Consider the following 21,537-nt stretch of genomic DNA (forward strand, 5'->3'; position numbering starts at 1 on the left):
CAGAAGGATGATTGTTTCACCTCTGTAATCCCTGCAGAAGGGCCTGCTTCTTGACATGAGCACTAGAAGGACCTTCTATGTCAGGTTTTCACTGTTATTTCCAAAAAGCCTTATGAAGTAGAAATACTGGTTTGAAATACAGTGCTAGGATATGGAGAGCTTTAAACTCAAAATCATGAGTTGGGTCACTAGCTAGAAGTTAATGAAAAAATGAGGGATTTTGAAGAGCTGAAGGTAGCAATGTGCTCTATGTAGGGAGGGAAAGAGCAAAACCCAAGTTGAACATCAATACTTCACTGTTGATATATGTGCTAATTGGTAGCATCCACTTTTTATCTAATCAAGGAAGTATGTATATGTGCCATAGAAAATAAAAATTGACTGGTCCTTTCTGTGGCCACAAACACTCTGGCACTGTGTGCAGTGGTTGAGCTCAGCCTTCAGTTCCTCTTCTTGGGAATACTGGAGTAGGGGGTCACTGTCCCGAAGAGAATGCTTCTCTCATGAACATCCATGTTTTGACAAGGAGAAAATGCAGCAAACATCACTTGCCACCATTAATAAAGGCTCTCAGTGTCTTAAAATAGCAAGAAGACCTTTTTTAATCCATAAAGTGCTATATTCAGCTGGAGATAATTTGATGGTAAAGTACACTCTGACAAAGAAGAGTTAATCACTGACCTCAAAATTAGCTGTTGCCTTGGTACTGCTGCTCAGGCTGTGTTGACATTTATGTTGTACAAACAGAATGCGATACCAATCACTCAGATGTATATTTAGGACTTTAAAAGTGGCCAGTTTTCCAAAGTGTAATGTGGTGCATGGGACTGTGATTTTAATGGTGGAAATGTTGATGCCAACTGGATATAATTCAGATCATTCTATGGGAGCTCCTGCAGATGTGGTTCCAGAAATGTTGTAAAAAGATCCATAAAAACCCCCAACAAACAACTAAACCAAAACCCAAACCCAAAAAACCCACCCCTCCACAACATGTTTTGTTGAGGATAAGCCGTCCTGGTTAAAAAAAAGATGTGCAGATAGTTTTAGCAGCTAAGAATCATACACTGGAAACCTAAGTAATGTCGTTAGCAGGGCTTCTCAGAAGACAAACCACTCTAGGTAATTTTTCTTTCCTTCTGTTGTGGGATCAGACACGTCTCTGGGATGGGACCAACACCTCTGTGCAGAAAAATGCACTTGGATTTCTCCAAAGTGTGTGATTTGGTACTGAGGGACACCAGGGATTTTGGTGATGTGGTGTTAACAAGGTGTACGGGGTCAAAAACTGACTGGCTGCCAGATCACAGCAAGTGGCTGTAGGGGGGAATCAAAACTCGTGCCTTCACTGATGTATCCTAACTATTATTATTGTTGTTGTTGTTGTCATCATTGTTGTTGTTGCCATTTTCTAATAACCTGGCAGGCAGTGGTGGTGGTCAAAGCAGAGGGTTCCTTACCACCAGACCTTTCATACCATGACACCTTCAAAATCGTGCCCGTTGGTTGTGTGCCCCTTTGCCATCCAGCGAAGGGACTCTGATTTGAAAGCACGGACAGTTCAGGAGCAAACCCTGCCTGGCACTGGGGAGTGTTATCTTGGGATCCTTAGCTGCCCTGCAAGCCTTTGGTCCTTGGGTGGGTCTGGGGGCCTGGGATTTTTCTCCCTCAGGCCAATGGATCACTGGGAGGTGTTGAAGGAACGATGCTCAGCACTGGCTGCTCCTTCCACCCTGCCAGCCCACTGCTCATCTCCTTGGGAACCAGCCCCAGGCACAGGCTGATGTGCCAGATGGGGCTTGCTAATATTAGGTGTGAAGATTGGTTCATTTGCAAGCTGGGAAAAGATCGACAATTCCTGATTCGCACTTCCCAGCCTCAGGAGCTCCAGCCGAATATTTTTGCAGTCTGCTTTGGAAAAAAAACCCCAAAGTTTTAGAAGATAAACCCAAAGGTCTGCTCTGATATTGTCCATAGCACATACCTTTGCTGCACATGCTTGAGGCAAGAGTGTGTGTTCCCATAGCAACAGGAGGAATTAATTTAAAGGCATTATTAGGCCTTATTTACATGCATGCACACACACACACCTGCATGCTGTGCACACACAGAAAAGGAGAATGAGTGAGCCCTACTCTTCAGGAATATCCCCATGAGAAGTCAGTCCAGTAGGTGAGGTTCACAGTGACTGCAAGATCCTGGTTTTCACTTTACAGGCACAAACCCAAAAGCTGACTGACCAGCCAAAACAAATTCAGCAGCACAGCCCCAAAACAATGGGGTCCAACCTCGTGGCAGTGATACAGCTGGGAGCGAGGACACCACCAGTGGAGGCTGGAAGACCCCCCTCTCGTTGCCCACCCCTCAGTGCCACCCCTCACCAGGCAGGTGGTGCCAGAAAGGATGCAGAGCCTCTCTCCATGTGTGCTCCCTGCAGAGGAGTGGATTAGTAGCAACATTTCTGTCCCATCCACATTTCCTTTGTGCTGTGGGAGGATGCTACACACTGAACTTCACTGTGTTTTGCCTGCTTCATCCTAGACCCGGTGGCTTTTGGACAACCTCTGTATCATCAAACATGAGTCAGCGATTTCCATAAGCCCTGAAGCTCTTCTTGTTTATTGACCTTCTGCTATTTGCAGTTACACATTAGCCAAATAAACTTCAGATAGAACCTCGCCTCTCTTTGCATTTTAAAACACTGGCACTTTACATTAATGTATCTCACAAAAATATGTTAATTGAGGGAAAGGACAACACCACAGATACCATTCTCTGAGCAAATTGTTTGGTTACTTTGGTATTTAAACCAAATATTTCAGAAAACCTTGTTGTGACTTCCTTGTGGGAGTCAAAAGATGTAAAAACCCAGTTACTTAGTAAGAGATCTCCAAAAATGATTCTTCCCTATCTTTTTGACATTTAAAATGCTAATTTGTCTTTTGCTTGTGTTTATTATCTAAAGGCGTAGAAATATTTATTTTTAAATGCTCAAAGGGTTAATCTCTTGTTAAAGAAATTTTGTAGATCATCAAGATCAGACAGCTTTCTAAACTATTTTGGATTCTCAAGGTGAAAAAAAAATTAATCTTAATTTATCTGGAAGTACCCAGTACAACTTTAGAGATGAGCCAGTCCTGCATTCCCACACATCCCCATGGCACGACCAGCTGCTGCCCTGCTCTGTGAGTGGGGGAAGATTTCAGGTCTGGCTTGAAAAAGACAGAAAGCTGATTTTCAGGGAAGCATCACCAGTTAGTGTATTTGTAATCATGTCCTTTTTGCTGGTTTTGAGTTCATGTGCAGTGTCAAAAGCAAGCACAAGCCTTTTTTCGTGCACAGATAGGCTTCTAATGGTGTTTCCTTGGTTGGCTATATCTCACCTTCCTCTAACAATAGTCACTGTTTTTTTACTCTAACCATAAGTGATCGAATTGATCTAATCTGTAATAGTGAGGATACACACCTCTGGTATGCACCCGAACATTATCGGAGTTGCCAGTCCAATGATGCTCTCCTGGGTTGCATTAGATGCCTCCATTTCTAACCACACAACTTCATTTTTATTCCTTTCCTGGGCAGCACCGTGGCCTTTTTAAAAAGCCTGGAGGTGAACAGCTGAGTGACTGTAGAGGAGAATACAGTTGATAAGCAAGGGGAGGAATGTGATACAGAGATGACTGGCATAGAAACACCTTCTGTTTCCTTGGGCACATGGCTTTTTACCCTATTGGACCTCTCCAAATTCAGGAGCTGCTTCTTGACAGCCTGTTGTGAATGGATAACCAGTGCACCCCTGTGCAGGGATTTAATCCTTCTCTCATAATCCACTGCTCTTGTTCTTACCAGAGAAGAGAAAGAGTGACAGGAGCCACTGGCTCTTCCCCACCACTCTCACTGTGGTGAGAGGGGAACCTGTGCTGTGCTGCCCCTGCGTTTCCCAAGGCATTGCCTGAAATTCCAGTATGGGGATAACTTGATTCCCATCTGGGCAGCAGACGCCAAGAGACAGCAAACCTCCATACATGCTCTCCTAGGGACTGCTCCCAGACCTCACATGGCTCCTTTGTGCCACCAAGTTCCCACAGATCCCACCTTGGCCTTTTGCAAAGCTCTGCAGAAAATCAAGATCTGAAAGCTTCACTACTTAAGAAATCAAACCTATTTCTGATCATATTGTGGGGAAGGAAGCAGAGATGTGGAATTTGTTTGAACAAGGGACTTGATCAAGGGACTTCATAAAATAACTCTGCTGTACCAGTAGGCCCCACAAAGGTACCATTGCTTTAATCACACTGTGGAGGTGTGGACTCCCAACCTCTAATCACTTAGGGTTTTAAAACTTCAAGCCCCAGATTGCAAACCCAGAAGCATTAATAAACTCTTTCTTTGTTCTGGGTGAGTGAAAATAATGGCCTTCTATATATTTTTAGACACAGAAATAGACACAGGCTCATCAGTCTTGCAGGTCTGCACCATGGTTCCCACCTATCCAAGCAGCTACACAGAGGTATGTGGAACAGAGATTTTGGGTCATAGCTATCCCAGGGCAGGGTTTTCAGCGGGTTTTAGTCTTGTTGCATGACATGGTCACTGAGTAGGGCAGCACTGGCTGCACCAGGAGGGGAGCTGCAAATCCTCACTCAAGAGCACATGAGAAAAACCAGCCTGTCCCAGCCATGGCTGCAACACCCTCATCTCCTGAGGGCAGCGAGTCAAGATACTGAGGCAGAAAAGAAGGAACCCTCTTCATCAGAGCAGCAGATGTAAATTTGCCTTTATTTTGGTCACTTCCACAACCTGCTGTTATGTTTTTGTCCTGTCTAAACTAAGATTTCGTACTTAGAATTCATCCATGCTCCAAAAATATCCAGATACAAAGCAAAAAGCACTGGGTGAGTCACAAAAATCCAAGCTAAAGAATTTAGGAATGCATTTTAATTACAGTTAGCATTAATTTAATGCTAACTACAATGCCTTTCATTACACAGTCATTTATTTTTAGCACCAAAACACACAAAATACTCTTTTGGAGTACTTGACTGCTAGCATTTCAAAATTCAAAAGGAAGACTCAACTGTAACCATCATGGTGTAGTTTATGATATTATCAATTCCTAAATATGTTTGAGTGTCACAAAGTCACAGGTGGGGCACCTGAGAAACCTAGAAAATTAATTTGATGGACATCAGAATTGAAGACTTCAGTGCTCAGAAATGAACTCAGGTCCTGGTGAATATGAGGCAGCGTATTGTGAAAAAGCAAAGCTGCTGAGTTTTAAAGAGCTGTTTGCAGGTCACTTTTAAAAAACAGCCCTGGTCATGCCTATTTCCAAAAAATCTGCTTTTGAACCTGATGGCTTAGCAAACAATCATCTCATATCAAATATCCCTTTCCAAGCCCTAATGCTGGAACATGCAGTGCTGATATGGCTCAATATAAGCACTTAAATAAAGGTTATTATTTCCAAGTCTAAAGTATAAACCAATTGCATCAATAGGGCAGCTGAGTGCAAAAGATGCTGAATAAACTTATTAGATGCTGATTCTGGTAATCTTTTCCCTTCTACTAGATTGCTGCAAGCCTGTTAATCCCTCCCTGCTGTAACAGTGCTGACAGCACCTTCCTCAACAGCCCTTCAGGGGTAACATGCCTCATTTCCAGGGATGCCAGTGCATCCCCTTCTCTTACAGTGCAAGGGCAGTGCTTTAAGAACCTGGTTTCAAAATCCATTCACACAGTCAGCTTGGAAAATTCAGTTGTTTGTGGTCTAGCACATCACTCCAATGCAGGTGAAATTTTGATCAGTTGCTTGATCCCCTGTTAAGAAATAAAAAATTAAGGAGTATCCTTGGGATATTGTCCTTTCATGTATTTGCTGCAGTCAGCAGCAGCTGCAGAGGTTTTCTTTGATGCTTCCATCCTTTGAAGCTCTCATTGCACACTGTGCATTGCATTAAGTGCCTTTGAGGTCTGCACCTGGGAGTGCTCCTGCCTCTTTATCTGGAAAATCACCCCCAGAAATACATGCATGGTGTTCGGGGAACCCAAGCCATGCCAAATGCAGCCACTGTGTGGCCTGGACATTTCTTCTAAAGGTCAAAATAGTCAAATTCCCTTCTTCCATTTGAAAAGGATTCAAAGCAGGGTATGAAGAAAATGATACACTCACTGGCCTGGCCATCAGGACCATGGTGTGGATCTTTGGAGTTCAGGTGGATTTTGGCCTTCTCCGTAGTCATCTTCAAGTTACTTCCAGTCAGTTTGTGAGCATGTACACTGATTTCAGTCATGGCTACAGTCTGCTGAATTTAGGTCAAAGAGCAGCCTATGCCATTGAAATCAGTGTAATTGCTAGGACATAAAGGTGGTCAGAGGAGGGTAATGGAGATAGAAGTCCCCCTTTAAGGTGTTCCCATTGCTGGTTTGGTTTCATTCTCTCCCCTCCCTTGAATTTTTAAAAATAGTTATGACTGAAGGACATAGCTGAGTTCTTTCCCTCCCAGCACTGTGCCTTGCAGGGAGGAGAGGGAGAGGGCTCAGCCCAGGAGGCTGCCAAGTGCTCTGGCCCTCCATCAACAAAGCACTTAAGGGGTGCTTGTTTATAGGTATTTAGGCAGCACCATTGACAGAAATACCCACAGTACAGAGCCCTCAGGATCCAAATCAAGGCTAAATGACACGTGTGAGATCTTAAGATGCCTTTTTTTTCTATTCCAGTAATGATGCAGGACTTGCCCAAACGAACAAACAGAGCTCTCCTATTGAAAGGCTGCCCATCTGGCTCCTCTCCTAGGAGTGCTAGGGCAAACCACACAGCTTATCTAGTTTGGGTTATAATTATATAAACACATTAAAAAACATATTATATTACAGAATACTGCAGGACAGTGTACAGCATAAATATAATATCTAGTATGTATATTATATCATGTATCTAATGTATATATAAAGGGTGGACCCTGTCTTCCTCATTGCAGACAGTAACATACACTGAAGCAACAACATGAAAACAACAGCAACTCTTGAATTTCTTGCTGTCCTGCCATAAAAAAATTCAGCCCAAAGAGAGAAATTCAGCAAAGGCGTAGCAACCAAAATCAGGATTCTGGAAATGGGCAGGGAAGCATAATGGATGTCACTGCCACCTACGCTACTGCTGAGAAGACAGCTGGAAACACAACCACAGTCTGAGATGCATGTGCCTCTGAGTGTTTCATAAATCTGCACAATCCTGGGATACATTTCAGAGGAAGATGCACAGGGACTGTGACAGGTTGTATGCTCTGGTAATTATAATGCCTGTGTGCACAGTGTATAGTGGATGATGGATAGTGTGTCACAGATTCTGCAGGATAAACACTCTAAAATAAGTACATTTTCAGCTCAAAATAAGTGAAAGATAAGCCAAACCACTCAAAATTCAAACCAAATGCAGGTCAGTATTTTCTTATTGTGTAATCTTAAAAATAGATGCCATTTCTGTCATTAACTCTTGATGATTCATCCTTAACCTGGACTATTTCCTCCTGGGTTCTACTGACATTTTCCACAGTGGTGGGTTGACCCTGTCTGGACACCAGTTGCCTACCAAAGCCACCCTATCACCTCCCTCCTCAGGTGGACAGGGGAGAGAGAATATAGCAAAGAGCTCATGAGTTGAGATAAGGACAGGGATAGATCACTCACCACTTACTCTCAAGGGCAAAAAAGACTTGATTTGGGGAAGATTAATTTGTTACCAAACAAATCAAAGTAGGATAATGAGAAATAAAAGAATCAAATATCAAACACCTTTCTTCCCCTTCCCCCTCTTCTTTCCAGACTCAATTACTTTTCAATTTCTCTACCTCCTCCTCCACAGCAACATAGGGGGACAGGGAATGGGGTCTGTGGTCAGTTCATCCCACATTGTCCCTGCTGCTTCTTTCTCCTCAGGGAACAGACTCCTCACACTCTTGCCCTGCTCTTGTGTGGCCTCCCTCCCACAGGAGACAGTCCTCCATGAACTCCAGCATGAGTCCTTCCCACAGGCTACAGTTCTTCATGAGCTGCTCCAGCATGGATCCCTTCCATTTCTCTTGCAAACCCATCCAGGAGTCTCCATCAATCCACAAGCCTTCAGCAATATTCACCTAAATCTAAACCACATAACTACCTCTCCCTACGGCCTCTTTCAGAGCCCAGATACATCAGTGTGCCCCCAGAATCTGCCTTCCCCAGCAGCACACCCCAGGGACACATGGGCCCAGCACTGCTTGACAGGGAGATAGAGAACAGCAGGGAGATATTAGGACAAAAGAGTATAAATATGTGAGTGAAAGCAAATGAGTTTTAACACCAGGCAGATGAGAAGCTGCGGTGAAAAAAGGAAGGGGAGAACAATTATACCACATTCCTGCTGGAATCTGAACCCCCCACACCCCTCTTCCAGAACTGGTGCCCCTGTGTCAGAGGATGTCAGGGAAACATGTATTTCACACTCTCCTTGTGTTAGGTGGTGCACAAGGTCACATCCTGCAGCGCTGTTGGTTGCTGTGTGGTCTGAAGCCAGAAAGAGCAGGGCCATGGATCCACTGACTTAGTATTGGCCATGGACCACCTGAGCAGTCTCTAAAAAATTACAGTTTGAAAGCCAACAAAATTGTCAATTGTCAGTTGAAGGAGAACATGAGGCTCCCTTTCACCCTGCTGTGAAAGGCAGCGCCTGCAGACACGGCACCAGGACTCTGGGCAATTGCTTTTGCTTCCTTCTGGTTCCCACATGGGCTTCCTTCCCTGCCTACATCCCCACCTAGGAATGGTGGCTTTGGTATCTAGCCACTGTGCTCGGCCCAGGTGAGCACAGAAAAGAAATAATTTTCAGATGGCAAGGTAGGCAGAGAAGAACAAGGTGGGAAAGCAAAGTACACAGAAAGCAATGACTGGAGAGCTCTGAGTCTGGCCAGGGAAGAGGCCACTTCTTCTAAATACCTTCTGATGGAGGTAAATACCTCCATCTAAAAATACCTTTCTGATGGAGATTGATTTTATTGGTTGCATTTCCTAGGAAACTAAGTAAATGAAAGATAGGTTTTGCAATGTATTCTTTCAGTTATTCTTGCCTAATATAGGTTGAAAACAACACTTTTACTGCCACCAAAAGACATCTATAGTCCACAGAATCTTCAGTGTCACTGTAATGATTCCCCTGGTTAAACTGTAACCTTGCTGCTGTTAAACTGTAACCTCGCTGCTGGACAATGTGAGGAAAATACTGCGCATATACAGTATGGCATAATTCTACCCCTGTATCACAGGTTTTAGGAAATATTTATGCTCACATTTTAAGCCTGCTGCTATTCCCACCGAACTCAAAGCAGTATTCCCACAAAGCTCCATGTGAGAAAGACTTGGCACTAGGTATCAATGTCCTTACAAGTGAGCTGTTCTTGATGAGGCAAAGTGATGGGTGCACTTTCCTTCTGCCATCAGGTTTCCAGAGTTAGAAACTCCACCATAGCCTTTGTAGCTGCAACCTCCCTTTGTGTTGGTGTCATTTGAAATGAAGAAATGTTCTGCCCAGACTGAAGTGAGAGCAACAGTTTTTAGGCACATTAAAGCAAGTAGTAAGTCTCCAAACCCCCCTTGAGGTTATTGGAAGACTGTCTGAAAGGGAGACCATGGAGTGTAGCATGCCAGCATGAACAAACTACAAAGCAGAGGAGGGAAAAGGGAATGAGGGAGTGAAGAAGGGAGTGTGAGTGTGAGGAAGCTTAACAGCCATATTGGCAAAAAGCAGACTGTCAGCAAAGAGGATGTTTACAGTCTTGAAGTCAGGATTCAAAGAGCAAGTAGCTGGCATGAATCTGCACTATAGCCCCTTGAAGTAGGGTAAGGCTGAAAATACAGAACACTAGGACCAGTTCTCAGCATAGATGAGAGCTGGAGACCTCCTGCTTGTGCTCCTGCTCATGCAATTGTTGAGTTACAAACAGGACAATGTGCAAAATGACCCTAAGCTGAGTGCAAATGTATGTTCTAAAATTACAGCACTGAAAAGCATTGGCAAATATTTCTTCTTTTTTTCTTTATCAGTAACAAAAAAAGGAACTAAGAAATAGAGAAATATTCATTAAATACAAATATCAAAGCTCATTAATTTCTTCATAGGGGTGTTGTGATTGCTCCATAATTAGAAGCTGAAAAACATCTAATGCTTATGAGGAATGCATGGATATCCTTCCCAGAGTCACAGCACTTACACTGAGGATAAACATTTTCCAGGGGATTTACAGACTAAGCTAATAATCAGCTCAAGGTAAACAGTTCCTTTGAAAAAAATTCTTTCTGTACCAAACACTTTGTAATACTGACAGTGCTTTAATGATATTTTTATTTTGCACTGGAAAACTTATGCTCTAACAGAAAATAAAACAGTTCAGGGAATTCTATGGGAAAAGTGATGCTCTTTCAAAACGCCTCCCACCTCCTGCTGTGACCAAACACAAGGTGGCCCATCCCTGCTGCCTGTCCCTGTGTGCTGATGTACAGCTGTGCAGAGATGCTCAGCCTGGAACACGCTCATATCATTGGGTCTGGGAATGTTTTCCATCATCTGCGGGACAGGACAAGCTGGCTCCCTGCATGTGCACAGGGGTGAAGAGCTGTCAGAGGTTTCAGGGGACAATAGGAGAGAGCTGACACAATTGTGAGAGACAAGCCTTGAGATAACGCTCAAGGGGAAAAAGAGACACTTTGTGTTTATGTCTCCTCAGTGTTTTTCTGAAGAGCCTTTCCTCTTATAAGGAAGTGATGAAGTGGCCCTAGAAGGGTATTTTGGGACCTTGCTGCAATTTTAGTCAGTGACAACCTGAAAGCATGGAAAAGATTTTAGCTGTCTTTATGAACTGCAACCTCTATTTCTACAAGCACAGCTAATAGCCAAATCACTGAAAAAGAAAAAAAAATAAAATAAGGAAAATATCAGGGGATATTATCAGAGACATCTAGTTTCAAATGTGCAGTCCAGAAACAACAATGAAGGAACAAACTAATGCCTACAAGAAGAATTAGCAAGAAACACATCCTTGACTAAACTTTTCAGCCTCACATTTGCAAGAAGCTGGAAGGTGAAGGGACGTTTTGTGATTGATCAGAGCAGGAACTGTGACCCTGTGCTCAGACTCATGATACTGAAGATGTGCAAAAAGATTGATAAAATCAACAATGGCAATGATATGCAGAATGAAAGCAGGCAAAAATCCGTGTCTGTAAGTTATAAGAAAAGAAATTTAAAGGGGCCATCTGTGAAAACAACTAAACCAATGCAGTATTTGTGCCATCACTGTATGCTCTGCCTTTAATAGATGGGAGTATAATAATTCACCAACATCTAATAAAAGGGAGCATGGAGGAGTTGAGTGGTGATGATTAAAACAAACCAGCAGATTCAGTGATCTGGGGGCACTTAGTACTGAACATCCAAAAGTAGGATACATGAGATAGATGAGGGTGAGATAGTATTCATGTGGCAGATAAGTGAAGATTCTTAATTGTGACCAATTACTTCTGATCAAAGAGGCAGGTAACTCATCTTCAGGTTGTGGACACTTTCCTGTGCTTTGGGCAGAGTGAAGATCTCCCAGGAACTTCCCCATGTGACTTTTCCTCAGCAGGCTGCAGTGCAAACACTCTCCAAAACCAGCATTTGAGGGGAAAGCATTTATTGAGTGGGAAGTGGATAATTATGTGGACTCTCTAATGGTATAAATGTTACTGGAGAAGCCATTCCATAACATAATATTCATCAGAGATTCAAGCCAAGGCAGCAGATGGAGAACATGCTGCCATCAGGCAGAGGAGAAACAGAGCTAAGCTTTGTGAGTCCCAGGGAGCCAGGGAGAGTTGGTCCCTGCATGAGGCTCCTGACATGGGTAGAGAGGTCACCATGACCCATCAGCAATGGAGACACAGACAAAATCCTATTTTCTTCAAAATGAGTGATGATTGACAAGCTCCTCTAACCCTGAGTAGCCCGTTCTCTGCCCTGGCTGATGATAGAAGTCCCATCTACCCCTGACAACACAGAGTAGCCCTGAGGTGGCCCTTATTTTAGAGAAGCACTGTACCAGAGGCGTACCTGGCTGTGTCTGGAGTAGATGAGACAGAGGTTAAAGCCATAAAATCCTTTTGTAAAGGACCCTATAGTGTAGCTGTTTATCTATTTCTCACAGCTCTGCCAAGTTTTATAAAGGCTACCAAGAGACTCATCTAATTTTATTTTTTTAAGTGCAGGTGTTTTGGCTAAGTCATTTGTGTATGTTCCTCCAAGGAAGCACAATGGGGAGAAATAAGCTCCTGCAGAGGGGTAACTCTTCCCCCCCTGAGAATGGTGATCTGACTCAATTCTGGAAGCCTTCTTCTCTGTTCATAGCCTACCTGACTTTGATGCCACTGCCATCAGGTAAGGTGGAACTCAATCAGGTGGTGCTACGAACCAGCCTACACTTCCAGAAAGCTGCTCTATAGGTTTCATGCAACACTTATCAGGACATGCCTGCTAGGTCAAAATCTGATCCCCTACGTAGTGTGTCCAGGACATAGGCTCCAGGCCCCTCTCCTACAACACCCTGTAAGTGGAGAGCAGCAAGATGAGCCCAAAGCCTTGGGGAAAGCCCTGTGTGCATGACTTGGTTACAACAGCATGTCTTGAGGACATTGCACAGGGCCAGCTGGAGACACTTGTTAATGAGAATTCTGGTACATAGAGAATGACAAATGTGACCTTTGGAAATTCAAATCAGGCTTGGCACATGTGTCTTCCAAATGACTGCTGTGACTCCCGTCAGGGCTCATGCAGATACAGGGTAAGTCTCAATGGCAGGCTCGCTGCTTGTTTTCCACGTGCTGTGACCCAGCCTCCTCCCAGCCACAGCAGCATGAGCCCTTTGCTCCACGTGTCCCTGAGCGTGTTGGGCCACGCTCACACACTGAGCTGGGCTCTGTGACTCCGTGAGCTGCGGCTCCTCACCCTCAACCTGCCCACCCGGCCGACAATGTGAGAGCGAGCGCTGTGCGTGTGCCCGGGCGCATGAGGAGCTCTTCGGCAGTTCCTAGCAACTAAATTGCAGCCTCCCTGCCAATCTACTCTTCCCTGTACATCAGCTTGCTTATTCAAATACACCTCACAGGCGTCCAACCCTCTCCTTTCACCCAGACGGCTCCAGCTCTTCCCTTATTTGCCCTCTTCCCTTGCCTCTAGATGTCTGAGATGCATCTCAGCTCTTGCTCACCTCTGGTATTAAGCCCACTGTAAAGGACCATGATTTATGTGGAAAAAAGGGAGACCAGAAGGAAAAATACCTAAAAATCTCCTTCAGGACTTATAATAGAAAGGTTATGAGAGCATCTGGGGAAAAGGATTTTCTTACCAGGTAACAGGTCTAACTCTTCCTTAAAATCCTGCCTCTCTTGCTTCTCTTAGGAAAGGTTTTACTGAGCAGTCTCTCTAAGAAGGGAGTTCATGAGCCTACAAAATACCCTTGCAAGCTGTGGAAGAGAAAAATAAAAGATCCCTCAAAATATAGTGTAGAACCTTAAATCCAGCATCAGAATTCATAGCTTGGACTTGTGATCATCTGAATCAATTATCCAATAGTCTGATCTGGGGAAAACCCAGGAAGAGGGTGGCACAGAGTATTTAATTTTATTATGGGAGAAGTTATTATGGGATTTCCAGCCAGTGGAGAATGTCTGCATGCAAGGTTTAAGCTTGACTGAGAGTCAAAATCTTACCAGTTTCTTTAGTTTCTCCTTTTATTTGCTCCTCCTTACATAATCCACATGGTATTTCCAGGGAAAAGTTAAACTGTCTTATTGATGGAAACATGGAATACATAAGTAATAAAACAAGCAAGACAGTGTATTAGAACTACAGAGTTTTGCTTCAAGAAGTGAGGAGATGGATGTAGTGGGAAAACTACAACTTGTGGCACAGTTACATGTGAGAAAACGGATTCTGAACAACAGATGCTGAAAAAATCAAACACACGACCAAAAAATCAGAAGAAAAAGAAGGGAAATAAACAAAAGATAACCCTTATGAAAAAAAGAAAGAGTACCTGAGGTGTCAGGGAATACAAAACAACAAACCTATTTTAGGGTCACACCCGAATCTCTCTGGAAAATGAGAGGTGGCTATTGCAATGACTGAAAACCACACTGGCCTTTAGTGCTGGCAGCACAACTCACCTAGAATGGGGAGATGCAAATGGAGCATCAGAGATGGTTCATATCATGCTGTTGCCTATCTTGATTACACTATCTTTCTATTCTACAAAGATGAATATATTAAAAAAAAGGAATATGAATGTTCTAGTCAAACCTTGGGTCATGCAAAGAGCATGTCTTTCTGGAGAAGAAATACGTAACACTAAACATTGTTTTTCATGCCTTTTCTCAGCACTCTCTTGCTTGGTTCCAGTGGACAGATCAGCAGCTGCAATGGTATTCTTTGCAGCAGGTAGATTTCAGAACTGCTGAAGGGAACTGGTTATTGATATCTGCAAGGGATGTAATTTCAATGTATGATTTTTTTAATTAATATTTTGCAACTTACTGCCCTAGTTCCACATTACTTTTAAATCACCACCAAAAATGACAACTTTAATTAGATTTTTAAATATATACAAGACAGAGGGAGGCATTTGGAAGCCAAGCACATTGTATTTTTCCCCATCAGCCTCTAGGCAATCACTTGGATTGAAACTATGCCAGCAAATGGAACACTCCTGTGTACATACCTCAGTTTTATCCTCAGTGAACTGGCCTTGTCCATATAATTACTGATAGGGTGAAACCCCTATGGAGAATTAAATGATCTCCTGAGTGAAGCTGGTATTTCCTCTGACTGTAAAACATGACTATTTGACAGGGCATGTGTGCTCTGGAGTTTACACAAGTGAAGGCTAGCCTGAGTCTCTGAAAGCCAAGGGAACCTTCCTGGATGATGCAAAAAGATCTCAAAGAGTCAGTAACAAAAGAAAGACCTGCCACAGGTGTCACCCCAGAGTTATACACAGCTCTTTTGCTTCCTCCCCCTGGTAGCTGGCAGCTGTGTGAGCATTGAAAGGGTCCAATTTCAGGACCACAGCTGAGTCCCTCTGGAAAATGAAAGGAAGAGAACAAAAAGGTAGTGGGCTTTGCAAGTGGATGCAAGACTCACAAGGAGGGGAAACTACTAATGAAAATAGTGGAGAAGAACTGCTCCTGCAATCACAGCACAAAGCTTAAGATGTTGGATTGCCATCAAAATCCATTGGCACACTAATGGCACAGAAATGACCAAATCAGTCCTAATCCAGTATTTGTGCTTCCTGATTTGACAGGAAAAGAACCCGAAGTAATTATTTTCCAGGTGTCCATTTTGGGATTGCATTGCAACGTAACCTTCAAATACACTGAAACAAACTAAACATATTTTGAAGAAAAATCAACATATTTCTCAAATATTTCTTTTGTCCATATAGTTTAAAGTTATAGGCATTTATTAGCACTTTAAAGTGAAAAAGAGCACCATGTTACCCTTCAGAGCCAACACAGCCCACTCTTTTTGTGTTTATTCTTATTTTATGCACTTTTTCCTCAGCTTCTGAAAGGGAAATAAATGCATCTATCAAGAACTTCTAACACTCTTGAGAACTGAACCTTATTATCACAAGAATGGGATAGAGTAGGTGGATGCAGAGGTAGTACCTTGGGAGTCCTTCATCTGACTGAACTTGTTAGATGGGTGATTGAGTGTATTTCTTTTTTAAATAACCATTTGCATGCATTAGGCAGCAGGTCCACTCAGACAGTTGAGTTCACTCAGGGTAAAGCTGGGAGTCTTGCTTTGTGCATTGGCCTTTTTTTCTTTTTTTTAAACAAATCTACTGAAAGTTGACATTGGCACCCTGAAGTATTCTGAACAGCTGCTAAGAGTATGCTGATGGTAGATCACACAAGCCATCACTGAGATGTCATTCAATTCTCTGAATTGTAAACCAATCTCCTTTAATCCTCTTCTTCGAGGAGTGTCTGAATTGCTCAGGGCTGAATGTATTTTCTCCTAGAGCTGTAAAATTATTACAATCCCTAAATTTTGCAACAACATTGCACACTGGTTGTTGAAAAAAGGAGTTTCATCTTTTGAGTTATCTGTGGGTAAGTGGTAGGCTGTCAAGGCTAACTTTTATGAATTACCAGTATCTGTGAACAACAGCAGTAGGGTCTGTGATAGTCTAGAAAACATTCCTTGCAATGGTTTAAGAACAATAAGGAAAATGTGCATTTGTCTCATTAAGACACGAACTCCAGCTTTACATTTTTTTCAAAGCAAGCATTTATTCCTTCTAATTATTTTCATATTGGGCAAAATAATTCAGTATAGATTTATTTTTTCCAGAGGAAAAAAACCTGACAGTTGCAATGAAGTATTATCTAAAGTGACAATTCATTCTTGCATCTCCTAAAATACAACCATTTGGCTCAAAACAATTAACAAAAGAGAATGGTCACCAAAATGCTTTGGTAGCTCAAGGTACCATGTTTTCACTCTGACTGCATGCAAGTCCTTCCCTGAGAAACACAAACTTGTATCACAAGAAAACTTTTTTTCCTTTACCCACCACATCTTTCCTTATATTGCTGACAGACGTGCAACTTACTGCATCAAATATTCAAAGATATGCAAACATGTTTGCAGTGAGCAGCCACGAATCTGCAGTAGCTGCCTGAAAAGCAATTTACTGTGAACACAAACATGTTCTCCACATCTGTTACATGCAGTTGGCTACATCCCTAAAACAGTTATTCCGCTATTCCAGAAAATTCTGAAACATGATCTGTTCAAGCTTGTGGAACAAAATGTTTTGTCAAGGATGCTGGTGATACTGTCAGTATTCTACAAGGAAAAGGGCTACAAAGTGTTGGGAATTTTAGCCTGCAATTGCAAATAGTAGGCTTCCTCCCCTCCTTTTTTTTTTTTTTTTAATTTGAGAAATGTTTGATTTACAACCCCAAAAGAACCTATTTAGACAGCTGCTGCCTCTTCACTTCTGGACATGATGTTCAGTCTTGCCTAACCCAACTACTGCTTCCTCTTGCATGATCACCCCAGCTGGTCTGGTCACTTACCAACAGCCCTTGCTGGGGAGGCTCTAGGCTTGGACCTGAAGGTATCTCACAGGAGCAAATTTACGGGGATGGGAAGAGTATGCTTCAACAAAGTAATGCCTGTCATACAGAAAAATGACAGGATGGTTTGGCACTCTCTAGGTGTCCAAACACAATAACATGAAGAGCATTCCCTCATTTGCAGGTGCAGTCATTATGGGGTTCTCCTCAGACTCCTACCAGAAGCCTGTGATAATTAGTCACAAGCCATCTTCACCCCGCAGTATGTGGCACAGATTCTGTAGCTACCAGCACCAGTGAGATTACTTTTGACGCATATTAGGGTTACAAAGTTTATTAGTGTTGATGCAAATTTTGATTTTGACATAAGCCACATATTTTTCACTTTTGCTTAAGAAAGCAGCAAATTGCAAGCAGTCATTCTAGCACTCACTTGGCTAAAAACCTCAAGAAATATCAGAAAATAATCTGCTGTAAAAAAAGATTGTTTTCTGTCATGGAACAAAGAGCAAGAAAACTCTTCTGATTCTTTTGTACAAATCACTTCAGTTTTATTAGCAAAGATAACAATGTAAGAAATTAATATAAAGAACTAAAGATGCCATATTTTCTTTGCCATAAATTGCTACATACTCTCTAGTGACTCTGGGTGCTCTGATTATTCACTTAGTCTCTTAAGATACTTTCAGCTAAAAAGATATTAAATAACCTTTAAATCAGATATTAAATCACCTTTTTCCCTAAAGCACAATACAACAAATGGATAATAGTAAAGAATAATAAATAGAAAAGTTAGTAATAAATTCATTACTGCAAAAGAACATAACTAGATTTCCTTTCTAAAATTATTTTTATGACTTATCAGTACAGTAGATTTTGCAGGAGAATCCGGCTTGGATTTACATGTATCTGTTTCGAATGTACTCTCTGTACATGAGGAAGTCATCTTTTCCCAGGGGCTGCATGTTCCCTCTTCCAGCCTGAATGTGTGCATGGAAAATCTCTATCGATTTCCTATCAGCTCTTGGAGGCTGGACTTCATAAATATTGTCTTGAGAAAAGGAGGAGATGGGTATTCTGGAAAAAAAAACAAACATGCAGAATACTTGGAGCTTTAGGCAAAAATTTTCCACAGAGAGAGGAGTACTTCTTTTCCTTGAAATATACAGGAGAGTCAATGAGAGGGCAAGTTCCTAGTAGATAATTCCTTTACCTAGATTTTTAATCACTAATGCAGACCTGATAAGACCCAGCTTTCCAAGTAGGGTAATTAGGTAAGTTGTCATTAATCCCATTACAGAACACCTTCTCACTTCCTTTTGCCCTGCCCTCATTTATTCATCCTTCCTCAGATCTGCCATGGTCAGTAAGTTCCCCAGCTAAAGTAGATCTGTGCCATGCACTACAGCAGATAAAAGAAAAACTTCATTGAGCTATCCACTTAGTAGCAATTATAACAAGTGATTATACTCTGAGCCAACAGAGTATAAAAGATTAATTAGGTAAGAAATTTCCATCTAATTATCAGGAAACAGACAATTTATTATCAGCAACAGCACTCAGATATTTTATGGAAATATTTTTTAAATCATCTTCATACAACAAATACCACATTTGAATCCTAATATACACATCTTCTCAGGTAAGAAAGTAAAGTGGAAACTTACTGTCAGAGCTCACTATTTCGTAGAGCCAACATCAAACTGCCCAAATGCAATGAAGATTCAGATATTAGCATTATTGCCATATTCTACAGAAGCCACAGTCGTGACTCACTATCTGGGTGCTTTTCAAGAGACAAGAAATTATTTTTATGTGTAGAATCTCCTCTTTTAAAGGTAAAAAAAAAGTAAGAACTGGAACACTTAGGCAAAGGGAAAGTCCTTCTATAAATAAAATGCCCTAATAAACTTCTAGCTGCATTACTGGCACAAACTAATGTTTGACACTGTTTCTAAATGAGGATCTCCATTAAAACTGCCCAAACTCCCCCCTTTCTCCCTCATTTTGCAGCCTTTTATTTTAGTAATATACATTGTATTTTGGATGTTTCATCATATGACAGTTCGTTAGTCTTAAAAAATTACTGCAGCATGTCATGTAGGATACACTGTGCCTAATATTCCACTGCAACTGAATATGGTATATAAAACAGAAAGGTTTCCAGATTAAAGTAATACTTTTCAATTTCATATTTCAACTCTGCATAGCCATACTTACATTTGATTATACTTTGTCTGCAATAACAGAATTACTAATACAAGTATACTGTTGAACTTGAGACAATAAAACCACCAGTCACCCACAGAGTTTGGCTGCATACTCTAAAACTTAATTTTTTTTTTCTCAACAATGTGATAGTTTCTTCTCATTATCATTTCTAGTTTATTTAAGGTGGGTGTTTTCAGAACTGGCAAAAAGCATTAGTCTATCTAACTTTATATCCAGATGCTTTAAAAGTAGATTGCTTTTCAAAGCATCCATAGTTTCTGCAGATACTTATTTAACCAGAGTAAAGCATCCAAGATGAGACTCTAGCAATGGCATTTGACACTAGCACACTGTACTAACTTACCAATGTCACTGTCTAACAACAAAAGACGTCACTTACTCAAATATAACTTGTCTGTCTGATCCACTAGCAAGTGGACAATTAAGTAAAAGAGCAAAATAGAGCCATAACACTAAACTGACGCCTTCTCTATTTATTGATTGGTTTCTAAAGACATGACATTTCTGAAGCACTAACGACACAAAAATCCTTTCCTTAGGCACAATGGAAGCTGGGCAGCAAACTGCATTTCATTTTGAGCATTTAAAAACTAAATCTCAATTTTCCACCTACTTGCATCAATATGATAAAAATATATTGAAAGAACCACATGTTCATGCATGCCAACTTTGATTAATAACCCTGTATTAAGCTGTAACTATTTGTAGAGTGCTTGTATTATCCAGTCATTTAATTAAAAGTCATTTCTCTAACATATTCATGTAAAAATCTATTCTACTTAATAAGTTTAATACTTACAATAGTCATGAAGGAGAGCATGTTATTTATGACTTGGCTATCAGATTGCCCTAGAGACATGTAGTTTTATGGCCTCCTAGTGAAAATTACATAGATAGGAACATAAACATTATGTCACGAAGGACAGCACCCTTGACATGCAATTTTCAATTGTTTTCATCCCACTTGTGAGTAGGCTTTCTGGTGTTATGGTTTCACCAAGAGTATCATTGTCTCTACAGTAAAAGATACAGTTAAAACCTTCAGTTACAATGAGGATGTTCCATACTTCCACGGAAAAGTGCATGGTGATGTGGATGAGCTCTCAGACACAGAGCAGTCACCAGAAAGCCATTGCATTTTTTTCAACATTGATTAGTTCTCCTCAAGTCTCTAATGTGTATCTAAAAAGGAAACAAAATGCACTCTTTTGCCTTGTTTGAATCCTAAGCAAATACCCATGAAAATGATCAGAGGGCTGGAGCACCTCTCCTATGAAGACAGCCTGACAGAGTTGGGGTTATTCAGCTTGGACAAGAGGAGGCTCCAGGGAGACCTTACAGCACCTTCCAGTACCTAAAGCAGGCTGCAAGAGAGTTGGAGATGGACTTTCTGCAAGGGCATGAAGTGATGGGACAAGGGGAGTGGCTTTAAGATGAAGTCAGGTTTAATTTAGGCAGTAGGAGAAAATCCTTTGCTGTGAGGGCAGGGAGGCACTGGAACAGGTCACCAAAGCTGTGTTTGCCCCATCCCTGGGAGTGTTCAAGGCCAGGTTGGATGGGCCTTTGAGCAATCTGGTCTAGTGGAAAATGTCCCTGCCCATGGCAGGGGGGTGGAACCAGATGGTCTTTAAAAGTCCTTCCAACCCAAAACATTTTATGTTTTATGTTCATATTTATGACCTGAAGCACAGGCACTGAAGACAGCTTGGACCCTGAGGTATGCACCAGCCATGCTTTGGTGTAAGGATGTTGGAGTGTGCCCACACTCTACTTTCGTGCTACAGTGAATCAAAACACGCCATTCCCTTTTCAGGAGGGAATAAAACTTCTTGTACTCCTAGATAAATGTATGAAGTACATTTGAAAAGGTTTTGAGAGTATATTTTTACAACAGTATTATTTATATCATACCAAAATGAATACCAGGGAATTAGGGAATTAGGAACAGGTGCACTGTGTCAGCCAACAGTAATTACACTACAGTACTTAAAGTCTCTCTTCATATACATTATAATAGATTGTGCTAAAAGTAGTTCAGTTCTGTTTAGCTCTATTTAGCTCTAAGTAAAATTCTATCATTTTTTCCTTCATGGAATTTCTAAGAACAAAAAGAAGAATTTCAATATCCTTCCACATCCTCCACTCAAC

General features: G+C 41.7%; 1 protein-coding gene across 1 annotated transcript in view; it reads right to left on the reverse strand.

Annotated features, from left to right (window-relative positions):
- Positions 1–16,363: 16,363 nt before the first annotated feature.
- FIG4 (FIG4 phosphoinositide 5-phosphatase) overlaps positions 16,364–21,537 on the reverse strand; it is a 58,935-nt gene continuing 53,761 nt past the window's right edge. Inside the window, exon 23 of the mRNA XM_069010993.1 lies at positions 16,364–18,234. Coding sequence (XP_068867094.1) covers positions 18,057–18,234 — 178 coding nt within the window. The 3' untranslated portion in view covers positions 16,364–18,056. The remainder of the gene's footprint in view (positions 18,235–21,537) is intronic.

This window comes from Aphelocoma coerulescens, chromosome 3 (assembly GCF_041296385.1).
Source record: "Aphelocoma coerulescens isolate FSJ_1873_10779 chromosome 3, UR_Acoe_1.0, whole genome shotgun sequence".
Lineage (NCBI taxonomy): Eukaryota > Metazoa > Chordata > Aves > Passeriformes > Corvidae > Aphelocoma > Aphelocoma coerulescens.